At 52.9% G+C, this 13,021-nt stretch overlaps 1 protein-coding gene across 1 annotated transcript in view; it reads left to right on the forward strand.

Moving 5' to 3' along the window:
- The window catches only part of Dscaml1 (DS cell adhesion molecule like 1), a 322,763-nt gene that overhangs the window by 249,326 nt on the left and 60,416 nt on the right, over positions 1–13,021 (forward strand). Inside the window, exons 8-11 of the mRNA XM_074066655.1 lie at positions 264–536; positions 8,625–8,903; positions 9,289–9,408; positions 10,280–10,456. Of these exons, the coding sequence (XP_073922756.1) occupies positions 264–536; positions 8,625–8,903; positions 9,289–9,408; positions 10,280–10,456 (849 nt within the window). The remainder of the gene's footprint in view (positions 1–263; positions 537–8,624; positions 8,904–9,288; positions 9,409–10,279; positions 10,457–13,021) is intronic.

Here is a 13,021-nt window from a genome sequence, read left to right on the forward strand (position 1 = left end):
TTGCTGCAGGCATGCATGGCACATGTCTGTTTGCAACTGTCTGATGTTAATGAGACCAAGCTCTGGAGAGACCAAAGGTGACCCCGATCCTGGCCTCTAACTTTAGCCCTAGAAAATCTTCCCTCTACCCCACCCAGTTTCCACCCCCCTGGAAGCCTCAGGGACCAAGCACTGAGAAGAGCACCCCAGGGCAGTGTTCAGCTGGCCCTAGCTGACAGCACCGCTTGCCCTTCCTCTCCGTCTCCTCCCTCCCAACCCTGCAGGACCCCCCAGCATCCGGGCAATGAGGAACATCACAGCGGTGGCCGGGAGGGACACCCTCATTAACTGCAGGGTCATTGGCTACCCCTACTATTCTATCAAGTGGTACAAGGATGCCCTGCTGCTGCCGGACAACCACCGCCAGGTGGTGTTTGAGAACGGGACCCTCAAGCTGACAGACGTGCAGAAGGGCATGGACGAGGGGGAGTACTTGTGCAGTGTCCTCATCCAGCCCCAGCTCTCCATCAGCCAGAGTGTCCACGTGGCTGTGAAAGGTAGGCCTCCTTCCCCAGCAAGGGCTGCTGCCCTCTGGCCTCCCAGAATGCATGGGCCATCTTTTGGACAGGAGATCCAGGTCAAGGATGGCAGGCTATATTGGGCCCCTGACATCAGGAGCCACCAGGAACTCAGCAGGGTCATACCTAAGATCAACAACAGGTGGTGAGGGTACAGAGAACAGACACTGGTTGTCCTGGGTCCCTCCTGGGTATGGAGTGGCCATCCCCAGCTTGATTGCAGAACCTTCCATCTCCTCGTGTCACCTGAGGTCAGAAGAGCGTGCTTCCCTCTCAGTTTTCACTCTCACCTGGGGGAGGGCTGTGTGTCTCCCTGGCATGTGGGAACCGTCAGTAAGTCTGTGGAGTGAATGAATGAATATAAATGTGTGAACCAGTGACCATTGTCCTCTTAGCTCTGGGGCTATGCATGTAAATGCAGTCCCAAAAACATTCTTTGGGACTGGCAGGCCTGAAGACATCTGGACAGTGCATGAGAAGAGAGTTTCGGATTGCTGTGGGAACAAGATGGGGTGGTGGATCTTGCTGGGACTGACCAGGACAGGTCAGCAGGGCTGAGGAAAGGGCAGGCTGGGAGAGGAACATTTGCTCCATGCTCTACCTCAAGAGTGAAGAACAAGTTTCCCAAATCACCTAGGAAAGAGATGAAAGGAAGACAAAGTCCTTGAGAACTCTGAGAGTCCCTGTGTCTGGAGGCTTTCCTCCCTAGGCATCTGTGCCACCCCAGGGCATCAAGAAGAGGAAACTGGAAAGTCACACACACACACATATCCCTAAGAGAAGAGAGAGAGGGAAATTAACCAGAAGAGAAAAGCTAGCTTGGGCCCAGGGTCTACAAGAAGGAAGAAAAGAGAGGAAGGGGTCCAGGCTGAGAAGGGCCTGTGGGTCTTAGACATGATGTCTTTTTCCTCCAAGACTCAAAGCAAAATTGAATGAAGATATTGTCAGCCGGAAGAGGGAAGTCTGGGGCAAGGAGGGGGCTTGGGGGACAGATGCCTCTGGGTTTGGTTTTGGTCCTTTGAGCGCGTGATGACATTGGGCCATCCAGACCAGGGGGTGGGGGTGGGGGGAGGTGGACTGGAGGTATTGGGAAACTTTGGCAGCCAAAGACCAGGTCCAGGCTCCTCCTATGCACCTGTCATCTGATTCCCCCTGATCAGTGCTCAGAGCTCTGTCACATGCCTCCTCGTGTACCCACCACCTGTCACAGTGCCAGACAGTGTGTGCTTGTGGAACTAAATCTGAGACATTAGTCTGGGTTGGGGTGACCTACAGGGAGTCTCGTCATGAGCCCCAAGAGCTGAGGATCTCTGCAGCCACCTCACCTGGGAAGAAGAGAGGACACCTGGCAACACTGCCTCCCTGCTTCCTGCTGTTGTACCTCAGGCAGACTGAGGGGCACCAGGGCCCCCTTTTCAGCCTAATGCTCTGCCCAGACAAGGGGCCTTGTATACCAACCCCCAGCTTGGAACCTGGGCAAAACCACTTGGTGGTGATAGGATACAGAGCAGCCTGCCCCTTCCTGCCTCCTCTCACCCCACCCGGCATCACGGCCGCCCGTATCTATTTCTGTTACAAGCAGTGGACCGAGAGCTTACAGTGTAAACATCACATATTAAAACATCTAACCTTTGCTCTACTCCCTGCGCCCAACACTCTAGCAAGCATTTGGCTGGGTTGGTTGGCTGGAAAAAAAATAATAATAACAGGGCTCCAGCGAGCCTTGGAGTACTCAGAACATCCTGAAAGCCGCTGTGCTCATCAAATATTCAGCCCCATTCAGGGAACGATCAGTCCTAATGAATTGAATCTGATGCATTCCATCTCAGCGACTCGCTGGGCCTGTTGTGATAGTGCCGAGCGACAATGTCTCCCAACCAGGCAGAGGGGCTGGAAAGTGCGTGTGTGTGTGTGTGTGTGTGTGTGTGTGTGTGTGTGCAATGTTCAGCCTCCTATGCACACCTGCCCCCTTCCCCATTGTCAGGGTCTGAAAAAATCTCAGAAATTCAGCCCTAGAAGGTGGGAGGTCACCTGTTTTCTCTCAAGACCATGGCATTCATGTGAAGACCTGGGACCCAGTGCCCCCGCTACTCCAAAAGCTCTGGTCCCTCATTCCCCCGCCCCTCTTACCAACTCCTGCTCCCCCACCTCATTAAAATGCACGTTCGCAGAAGAACCCATCAAAGCTGATTATGATCACGCTGCTTGATTAGCGGCTGGCTGCGCTCTTCCAAGAGCTAGCCGAGGAGGGGGGGGTGGAGGAGGCGCCCCTGGGCATGGGGCCTTGACTCAGAGGTGGAAGGGAGAGGCCCCAGGGCAGCACTCCGGACCCCACTGCCGCTGCAGGCTGGAAAATGCACTGCACAGGAGCATCAAAGAGTGCAGAAAAGGATGGGATGGAGTAGATCAGGGCACTAGAAGCTTAAGATAAAATGAGAAGTCCCCTCCACTTCTCTGCAGGGCTTGGCAGGGCAAAAGCCCTCGCTGCTCTGTGAGCTGGAAAAAACCACCGCTGACTCCATTCTTTCTGGAATTGCTTGTCTTCTAATGAATTTTTCCAACATGGAGCCAAGAAGATCAGAGGCACCTGACATGCATGCACTCACACAGACCTGTGTGTGAGTGCACTAGTGCACACTGTATGCCCATTTGCACGTCAAAGTAGCACGCTCGCCCATTCACGCACACGTACATGCACGCGAGCAGTTACATACACACAGGTGCTTCCTCCATGGGTGCTCTCTTTCAAGACAACATACCTGAGCCACGGAACGCAGCTGTAGGTGGGACCACATGAAATATTGCCAAGTGCAGTGGCCGCAGCCCAGCAAGGCAGGAGGAGCAGAGGAGAAAGAAGATAGAGAAGAGGGTGGTGGATGCTCCATGGACTGCTGGGCTTTGCATGTGCAGCACTGACGACCAGGGACGGCCAGTCTACTGGGGAGGCGGCACTTATCTCTGGGCTTCTGGAAGATTCTTGGCAGGATGCTAAGAGGAGGTGCACAGATCCAACCTAAACTTGGTGCCTTTAGGGCCCCCTACAGCTGAAAAATAATGTGGCATGAAAGCATCTCTGGGCATGCAGGCTGAATGTTGATTAACCAAGAAGGAGGGGCTGCAAATGGGGCCCCTTGGCACGGGTTCAGTAAGGAAACATCTCATCCCTACATCTGAGCCTCATCTGAGGGTCTCAGTTAAAATGAAGGTATGAGGCACATTCTGCCCATGCTCAGCTAAGCCAGGCCTGGGATGTCCCCATGGAGAGCAAGAGGAAGAGGGCACACACCCACCCACATAGACACCCTTATCCCCAAACGCCCATACCCCCTACCCACACACATCCCTCACTACCTATTCAACACAGAGCTTCAGCTGTGGCTCCAACCTTCTCCCATCCTAACGAATAGTTTGGGGATATGATCATAGGGCATAAGAGAGATCCAGCCGCCTGGTTTCTATAGGCAGAAGCAGAGGTTTGGAAAGCACCCTACTTGAATCCACAGCACAGAGCAGGACAAGCTCCAAAAGAGTGCCTAACTGCACCTGGAGGGAGGGAAACTGAGGAAGCTGCTGCTGCCGGCAACCTCATTTTCTCAGAAATATAGGAGCAAGCAATCTCCTTCAGGGAAAGACAGGGCTCTATGATGGTGGTGAGGAAGGTGGTGACAAGGAACGACAATGAAAGGTCAGGGGCCTCTGCTGGTTTATTCACACTGACTGTGCATCCAAAATATTTACCAGGTATATTGAGGTTCTGTGAACACAACTGTGCTGCAAACAGAAAAGATTCCCTGTCCTCAGGGAGCTTGCATCTTACTGAAAAAACTGTGTAGGGTCAAATAGGGATTGGCGATGAGAGTGCCAAAGGAGGGAACAGGACCTTGCAATTTAAATATGTGGTCAGGGAAGGCCTTCCTGAGAAGAGAGGCTTGTAGTAAAAACTGAAGTAAGTTGTGATCATTGCTAAAATACGAGACTTATTAGAACTGGAAAGTCAGGGAAGGGATTCAGAGAGTGAATGGTCCAACCTCTGCATTTTGCAGAGGAGGAAACTGAGGCTCAGAGGCAAGGTGGTGGGGAGCAGGCCACTTGCCATGGTCACTTGAGTAGTAGCAGAGTGTCCTGGCCCCAGGCATGGTTCCTTCCTGTGTCCATGCTGTCTCGGCTTCCCATGGTGTGCGCTCTGGTAGCAGGTGCAGTCAATAAAAGGCTCAGCCTCAAAAACAGATGAGAAACCCCATAAAGTGTTTACGGGCCGGACTAGTGGTCAGAACTGCGTGACACTCCCAAACAAGGGCCTATAAAGTCTTGAAGTGGCTGGACACCACACAGACTGCCACGACTACTGTGTCTTCTTAGCCACTCCATCCTCTGGCCTCTGCACCATTGCAGCACCTTGGTACAGGGGCTTGTGGCCAGAGCTGGGCTCCCAGAGTCCCTGGGCTATGTGACATTCTTGCCTCTACAGCCAGGCCAGCTACTGGAGAAATGGCAGGACTTGGTGGGGGTGGGGTGGGGGCCGCAGGACACCTGGGAGCTGCCACCAGCATTAAGAGATTCCCGATCATCACAGGGGCAGGCATTCAGAGGTGCTGCCTCCTGAAGGATTCATTTCCCAGAGAAGGAACCAGCTTGTGCCTGTCCCCTGAGCAAGAGGGAGAGCACAGCTGAGATCAGAAGGAAGCCCCAAGTCTGGGCAGCAACCACACGTGCATATCAAAGAGACCCCCACACAGCCCCTGCAGCAGCCAGGAACTCTGGGCTTCCTTCTCCCTGCAGGCCACCCTGCTAGGCCAGAGCTGTGGAGTTCTGTGAACAGTTCTGGCCCCTTGGACTCTCACCAGAGTTCCTGCTTGGATATTGCCAGCATGGCTGCCCCATGGGCTGCAGCAGGGTGGAGGCTGTGCTGTCACAGAGATGTCACATAACATCATAGCTGTGTTGTGGAGGGGAGTGAGGAGAGCAAGGGGCCTTCCCTGGAACTCTAGAGAGTAGTCTGGCCATCTGCCTCCCATAGGAAAATAACACTATAGGGAGCTCTGGCCAGCCCAGCTGAATGTCCCACCCCAGGATGGGTGCTAGACCCTAAAGTGGCTGTCCATGTCACTCCTACACACTATAGGAAAGAACAGCCCTCGGTGGCCTCTGGCCCTTGACTCTGTCTTTTCCCTCTCCTTCACCTCATGTATTTTTTGCAACCATGTTTGTCCCTTTAGTTCTCAACTCAAATGTCTGGGTTTCCATGAGGCACCCCCAGAGCGACACCTCCCTGTGCTCTGAGTCCGATGCCTATACATCCGGGTGCTGCTTGCTCAGTGATCACAGATGGAGCGTCTTACCTTCCCCGGACCACACCAGCTCCCAAGCCTCTGCCTATAATGGCAGCATGTTTCTGCTTCCCCAGCCCACCCAGAGCATAATGCCTTCCCAGAGCCAGCATTTCATAAATATTGGATGAATTGGTTAATGAATGAATTAACCTGCTTTAGTAACGCGTTCCATTATCTAAATCCCTTCTTACTGAGAGAGACAGTCTTCCCCTACCTGAGCTAACTTACCCTGCCTAGTTTCACTCTGTCTCTATCCTTGAAGGAGATACAGCACTCTGGCCATGTGCCCCCAGGGCACAGTCCTCAGACATGCCTTGCCTTGCCCTGCCCACACATCCTACTCCACTCCCTTTGCTCATGGTCAAGTGTCCAGAGACTCTTCAACTCTAGGAGCTGGTTTGGTGGTGTTATAGCCAGAGTTTGACCCTAAGGAAGAAGAAAGAGAAGCTCCAGGCCTCAAGAGTGCCATCCCGTAACTGCAGCATCTGGGGAGCAGTGCAGAGCACCCCTCTTGCTCTAGAGGGATCAATGTTTGCCCCACCCCAGCCCACTGCACAAGTGAACTTCTAAGGTCACCTGGGAAATGATATCCTGATATTTCCACTGGTCTACCCACCCAACAAGTATTTATTGGGCACTTACAATTTGCCAGATAAACAACCCTAGTTGTATAAGTCCCTAGTTTCGCAGAACCCTAGGGAGGTGGTAGTTAAATCCTCTGCCTTGTGATAAATGGTCTAATACAGTAAGTCAATCCAAAAGCCCAAGGATGCCTAGGAGCCTAGGTCTAACGTACATGCGTGCACACACATGTGCACCGCGCTGTCACACATACTAGAAAGGGTATCCACAGAGGTCCAATAAGAGGACTCTCTGGGAAGTCTCACTAATGGGCATTGGGCCATTACAGAGTTCAGATTTGAAAGAAATCTATCTAGAGATGTATATGGTACAGAAAACCTTCCAGAGTACCAGAGGCAATGCCCCACCCTAGAGAAAAGAAGCAACCAGTGACAGGGATGAATTTACCTGGAAAAATGACCAGAGTCCCAGGAAACCTGGCTGGGGCCTAGGACCTGGTCTAGGCTCTGGAGTGTCTGAAATCAGAGGAGTCAAAGCTGGCCTGTGGGGTGAGGAGCACAGGTGGAAGATGAGATGTGCCCAGCCATGCTCACCCAGACAGGGCTCAGATGTGGAGCTGTGGGTGGTCATGACATGCTCAGTAGAGGCCAAAGAGAAAGACAGCACTAGAAAGGCCAGTTGAAGTCCCTGCTGGAAGTTGTGGAGCCAGCATTCCCGCTCAATGTCACTTCCTCCAGACCTGGAGCTCATGGTGAAGAACTCTGCCAGGGATCCAAAGAGCTCCTGAGGGGTTTTGTATGTCCACAACTGACCACTCCCTGCAGGCAGCTCTTTACTGAGCCCCGGAAGTCTGTGGATGCTGGAGCACTGCTAGAGATTCATCTGATCCTCCCCTCACACCCCGGAACACCCTCCACTGTGGCCACTCTGGGTGGTCCCCTGATGGAGAATAGAGAGCTTCCAAGAAGGGGTGGGCTGGAGCCTGGGAGAAGGCCAGAGGACTGTGGCCAGCCTTGTAATTTAATTATTTGACTGCAGAAAGGAGATCTCATCTACTGGGTACTCACCCTTGTTAAGCTAATTGTCTGTCTCCTTCACTTTCTTCTCCCCCCACTTGCTGGGGAAGTCGCTGCTGCCTAATTGAGTTATCATAATGATAATGGCTGATGCGCTAGCCAGAGCCGAGAAAGGAGGATCCATCTCCCAGCCTCTCGGGCTCCAGACAGACCCCCCAGGGGCTGAGACATGGGCAGTAGAGGAGGGAGGCTGGGCACATGGTGCTTCCAAGGAGTGTAACCAAGTGACTGTCTTGAAGATGACAGGGCTCTCTCTTTGTTCTTTCCCGCCACCCTGAAAACTCAGTTATAAGACAAAAGGTTCTCTGGTCTGGGCATTTGGGTGGGGGCAACTAAGCCACATAGTGAAGAGAGCTTGGATTTAGGTCAGGTTTCAATTCCCACTGCTAACTCTTGTGAGCAGGGTAACCAGTTACTTCTTAACACGGAGCTTCCAGCTTCTCAATCTATAAAATGGAAACAATCAAAGTCATGCCCATTGTCAGTAGGAGGAGTCAGTAAGATTGTGTGTTTATAAGGCTTCTGCTCACCCATCCTAACACTGGATGACCATGGAGAGGGGTGGGTGTGTGGGTGAGGGAACTTTGGTGGGAGGAGACCAAGTGTGACACCCTGGTTTTAGATGAGCAGCTTTGGGGAAAGTGCACACCAGCCTTCCTTACCTGCTACCTGGACACCTCATTTCTATCCATCCCATACCCGCAGAGGGCTGAGATGCTTATCTGGGATCAGAAGGTAGACACCAGCTGAGCAGTGGGTCAGCAGATAGTTGGGAGTCAGGAAGTATATGAGTCAAATTCAAGGACACATCTGAAGGTCAGAGCTAATGCAGAGGGGCCAAGACTCTCAACAGAGACAGTGAGCCCAGATCTGGGTGAGGGGGACAGGAGCCAGGGACAATGCCAGGACATCCAGGCACTTCCAAGAGATTCTGCATGGATAGGAGAACAAGGTATCAGAGTCTTGGGGAGGTCTATATAAGTTCTGCCCTAAGTAAGTAAAAAGCCAGAGTCTCCAGGAGGGACACCTGGCCAGGCTGGGTGAGTGTGGCCTGATGGCAGAATCCTTTGCCCCACCAGTACCACCTCTAATCCAGCCCTTCGAGTTCCCACCTGCCTCCATTGGCCAGTTGCTCTACATCCCCTGCGTGGTGTCCTCGGGGGACATGCCCATCCGCATCACCTGGAGGAAGGATGGACAGGTGATTATCTCAGGCTCGGGCGTGACCATCGAGAGCAAGGAATTCATGAGCTCCCTGCAGATCTCCAGTGTCTCCCTCAAACACAATGGCAACTACACCTGTATCGCCAGCAATGCAGCTGCCACCGTGAGCAGGGAGCGCCAGCTCATCGTGCGTGGTGAGTGAGGCAGGTCAGCCATTTATTGGGGGATGGGAGCATTGCATCTTGAGCATCTCTCTAGAGTTCCACTTTGAATCACCAGATACATGAGGTTGGCTCCTGCAGGTGCATTAAAGATGGAGAAGTCCACGCCTCTTGTTTTCCAGGGCAAGAAACTGAGGCCCAGAGTGAGGGAGACACTTGGCTATTGGAGAAGGCAGGTTTGGGATGCAGGACTCCCAGCTCCCATTCCTGTTCTCAGCAAGAGCGGTCAGCCCCTGGGGTCTCAGCAGCTGCCTTCTCCCACCTTTGTTATGAGCTGACATTGAATGGAAGGTGCCGCCCTGGGAGACCCAGCAGAGATTGAGATGACCTGTTCTCCCCACCTCCCCTCTTTTGGCAGTGCCTCCTCGATTCGTGGTGCAGCCCAACAACCAGGACGGCATCTATGGCAAGGCTGGTGTGCTCAACTGCTCAGTGGATGGCTATCCCCCGCCCAAGGTCATGTGGAAACATGCCAAGGGTGAGCCCTGGTGACCCAGTTGGCATCTCGGAGAAGGGCAGAGGAGGGCACGGGAAGATGCTATCATGGAGCTGGGGCCTGTTCTCTACCTACAATTCCTGAATCTTGGGGGGTCCTGGGCTCTGACTTTAGAGGACCCCTGACTACACTGATCTAGAAGTCATCCTTAGCCACACCCAGGGGTTACCCAGGGACAGCATCATGCTGACTCCAAATTTCCTCTTGTTCCCACAGACTTGATCTCTTCCTTCCCTCACCAGCCCTAAAACTCAGTGTCCACCTGCTTCCCCACCCCACCCTGCCTACCCTGGCTTTCCAGAGCCTCGGTTCCCTGCTTTTGCCAGTCTACCTATTCTGGGATCTTGATCCTTCTTAGAGCCCAGCCTCAGCCCAAAGATGCATTTGGTATCTGGGTTCCATATCTTAGTCCGTGTCTATGGCTGACAGTGGAGGTGGGAGAGGTACACCAAAGGTCTCCTGGAAGATACTGGCCTCTTTCCCAGACCTGGCTCCCTATGACCAAGCAACTTCCATTTGAGGGCTCAGTCTTCTCTTCACCCGTTGCCAGTGAGCCCAAAGACAACTCTTTCTTCCTCCCCCAGAAATTCACCCCAAGAAGCTTAGTGCCAAGGTGGGCATTGCCTGAGGCCCCACTCCACCCCATCTCCTTGCCACAGAGCCAGGGCAGGTCAGACCTCTCTGAGGGGCTTTCCTGTCACCCAGCAGGAGCTATGTGGCTCCAGCACTTTGAGGATGGCATAGCACTGCTACAAAATTGTCCTAGATGGGCAACAGAATAGTACCAGGCCATTCCTAAGGCAGTTGGTCCCACCTGGCTCACCCAGCCCACCTAACTGCTATCTCCTTCCAGGGAGTGGGAACCCCCAGCAGTACCATCCTGTGCCCCTCACCGGCCGCATCCAGATCCTACCCAACAGCTCCCTGCTGATCCGTCACGTCCTAGAAGAGGACATCGGCTACTACCTCTGCCAGGCCAGCAACGGCGTGGGTACCGACATCAGCAAGGCCATGTTTCTTACAGTCAAAAGTGAGTCCTGCCCCATGTGCCCTCCCAGCAGCCCGAGGAAGCCTGGGTCTGCGCTCTCCCTGCCTGCACCATTGGTTTCTGTTGTTCCAGCTAGGAAGGGGAGGGAAGCAGGAAGACTGCTCAGAGGTGGGCTTGAGATCCTGGGCAGAGCTGGGGAGGGGGGCATTCAGAAGCTCATGCATCTAAAACAAGGGTCTACCCTGAGCGACCCCAATTTACCCCACCCCAGTGCTGATAAACTCACACTTTGCAGTGTTCCCATTTACTTTGATCTGTAGGTTGGCAAGTCAATCTGAATAATCATATCAAACAATTTATTTCTGTTACTTAATATACACCTGTCTGTGTACAACTTGTTTGTGGCCTAGAAAGGAAGATACCATGAACACAATGTTGGAGAAAAGCCTGTAGTCAGAAAACTGGGTTCCAATTTCAGCTCTACCTGATGAGCTGTGTGAACTTGGACAAGTCATTTCCCCACTCTGTGCCAGGGCTTCCCTATTTGTATAAGAGGTTCACCCTCAGCCCATCTACCTCCCAAAATTGTTGTGAATAATATAGAAACTGGGGGCAGAAAGAGAAAGAGGATCAGAAAGGCTAAGGAGCAGCTCCATTCTTTATGACTTCTCTGGCTTCTGAATCCTCAAACCCAGAGTTGCCTCAATGGCCTTGAAAGGCCAGCATTTATTTGCTACCCTGAGATTCTATTAAGAGTCACCGTGGTCTTTCCTTTGCACATTGGGAGTCTACATCATGGATCCCTGAAAATTGTGTCAGAAGAAGTGCATCTACCTGAACCTGGGTCAGGAAATGGACCTTGGAGGGCAAGCTTGACACAGCCAAGTGTGAATCTGGGGCCATGACGTAATTACTGTGTGACTTTGATGACAGAACCTCACTTTACTGATCTGCAAAAAAAGAGGTCATGATAGCCTAAGGCTCTGTATTGTGTCAGGCCTAAGTCCCATGGTATATGTAGAGACCCCAGGTTGGCACCTGGTCATCACAGATACAGCTGCCAATGGCCATTCTTCCTGGGTGCCCCTCCAGGGCAGGTGCGGGAGAGCTGCGGTGGGATCTCGGTAGGCTGTCTACCCTGCATCTCTTCGGAGTTCCCTCCTGGAACAATCCTGGCGTCTTTATTGCCTGCCAAAGCCTGTGTCGGCTCAGCACAGACAGGGAAGCCCCAGCCAGGCGATCGATCGATGTTCAGGGAGCTCCAGGCCGGAATCCCCACCCTGGGGAGCACTTCCCTCACACTATCAAAAAGCACTTTGTCCTTAATAAAACCAGGCAATCAATCTACATCCCTCAGCTCGGGAGAACCTTGCTAATTCTGCCAGTGAGAGGCGAGGGGAAGAGTTGGCGCCTTTGGAACCATCCTTGGTATTCCTTCCTTATCTCCGCTCAGCCAGCAGCTGAGCCCCAAATCTTCCCAGATTTCTTTTTCTCTTTTTGCTAGTTTTCTTTAAGTTAGAGGGTTCTGCTGCATGATGGCAGCTGTCGCTCTGTGGTATATAGTTTTTCCATGGAGATGAGGGGATCGAGGAAGACACAGTGGTCAGAAGGTAGACTGTGTGGGAGGGGATCCAACCCTCCTCAGACTGCCCCTGATGGCCTCACTTCTGGGGACTGCGATTTTTGGTATTGTCCTCTTTTCCAACCCAGGCAACTGGGAGGAAGCACTGGGGTATTTGGAGCAAGCACATGTAAACCCAAGGCTGCCTCCTTTGCTAGACACACACACACACACACACAATGGTGTTAACCTCTGCCCCGCCAGGGAACGATGGGAGTTCTCTTCAGCCCTCGTCTGTCAGGTCAGAATCTGACCCTGTCCCTACCCTCCCGTCCTCCCTCCCTCTTGACCTAATTTCAGCAACCTTGTTATTTCTCTTTGCTTCTCTCCCCAGCAAGGCCCACACACACTTCCATCTTACATCTGCTCTCTCACAAACACCTCTGGGTCACAGTTTCCTGCTCACTCACTTCCCCTGACAGGCCCACCTGTCACAATATATCCCTTAGCACTTCCTCTCAGCCTCTCTTCCACCGCCTCTTGAGCCCCCTGCACAGGCAGCTTCTGGCCCTACTCTTATACTCGCTCTCTCACACCCTTGGTTCCTCACACTCTCCCTCTGTCACAGACGCCTGTGACATCCTCTTCCATTCCAGCCCCACTCTCCCAGTGACCTGCCCCAGTCATCCCTGAGACCCCCAGGCCACCTCAATGCCAGCAGAAGAGGAGATAGTGGCAAGGACCCTTGAGGCCAGGCCTGGGCATGGACAGACCTCTGTCTGGATGCTTCTTTTGTGTAGTAGCCCAAATAGTTGTACCTGGGATCTGGTTCCCAAAAGATGCTCCTGTGATGTGATACCATTGAGGGAGTTGGGGAGCAGGCATTGCACTGGGGCATTGGTGCACCTGACTTTGCCTAGACCTCCCATTTGACTTCCTGCTGCTTCTACACAGGCATGCTGTTCTAAGTGACCCATTTGCCCCAACCTGCTCTGACCTTTTCTTCCTTCCTTCTCCCTCCACCTTCTTCCACTCTCCATCTGATT

This window comes from Castor canadensis, chromosome 2 (genome assembly GCF_047511655.1).
Source record: "Castor canadensis chromosome 2, mCasCan1.hap1v2, whole genome shotgun sequence".
In the NCBI taxonomy this organism is placed as follows: domain Eukaryota; kingdom Metazoa; phylum Chordata; class Mammalia; order Rodentia; family Castoridae; genus Castor; species Castor canadensis.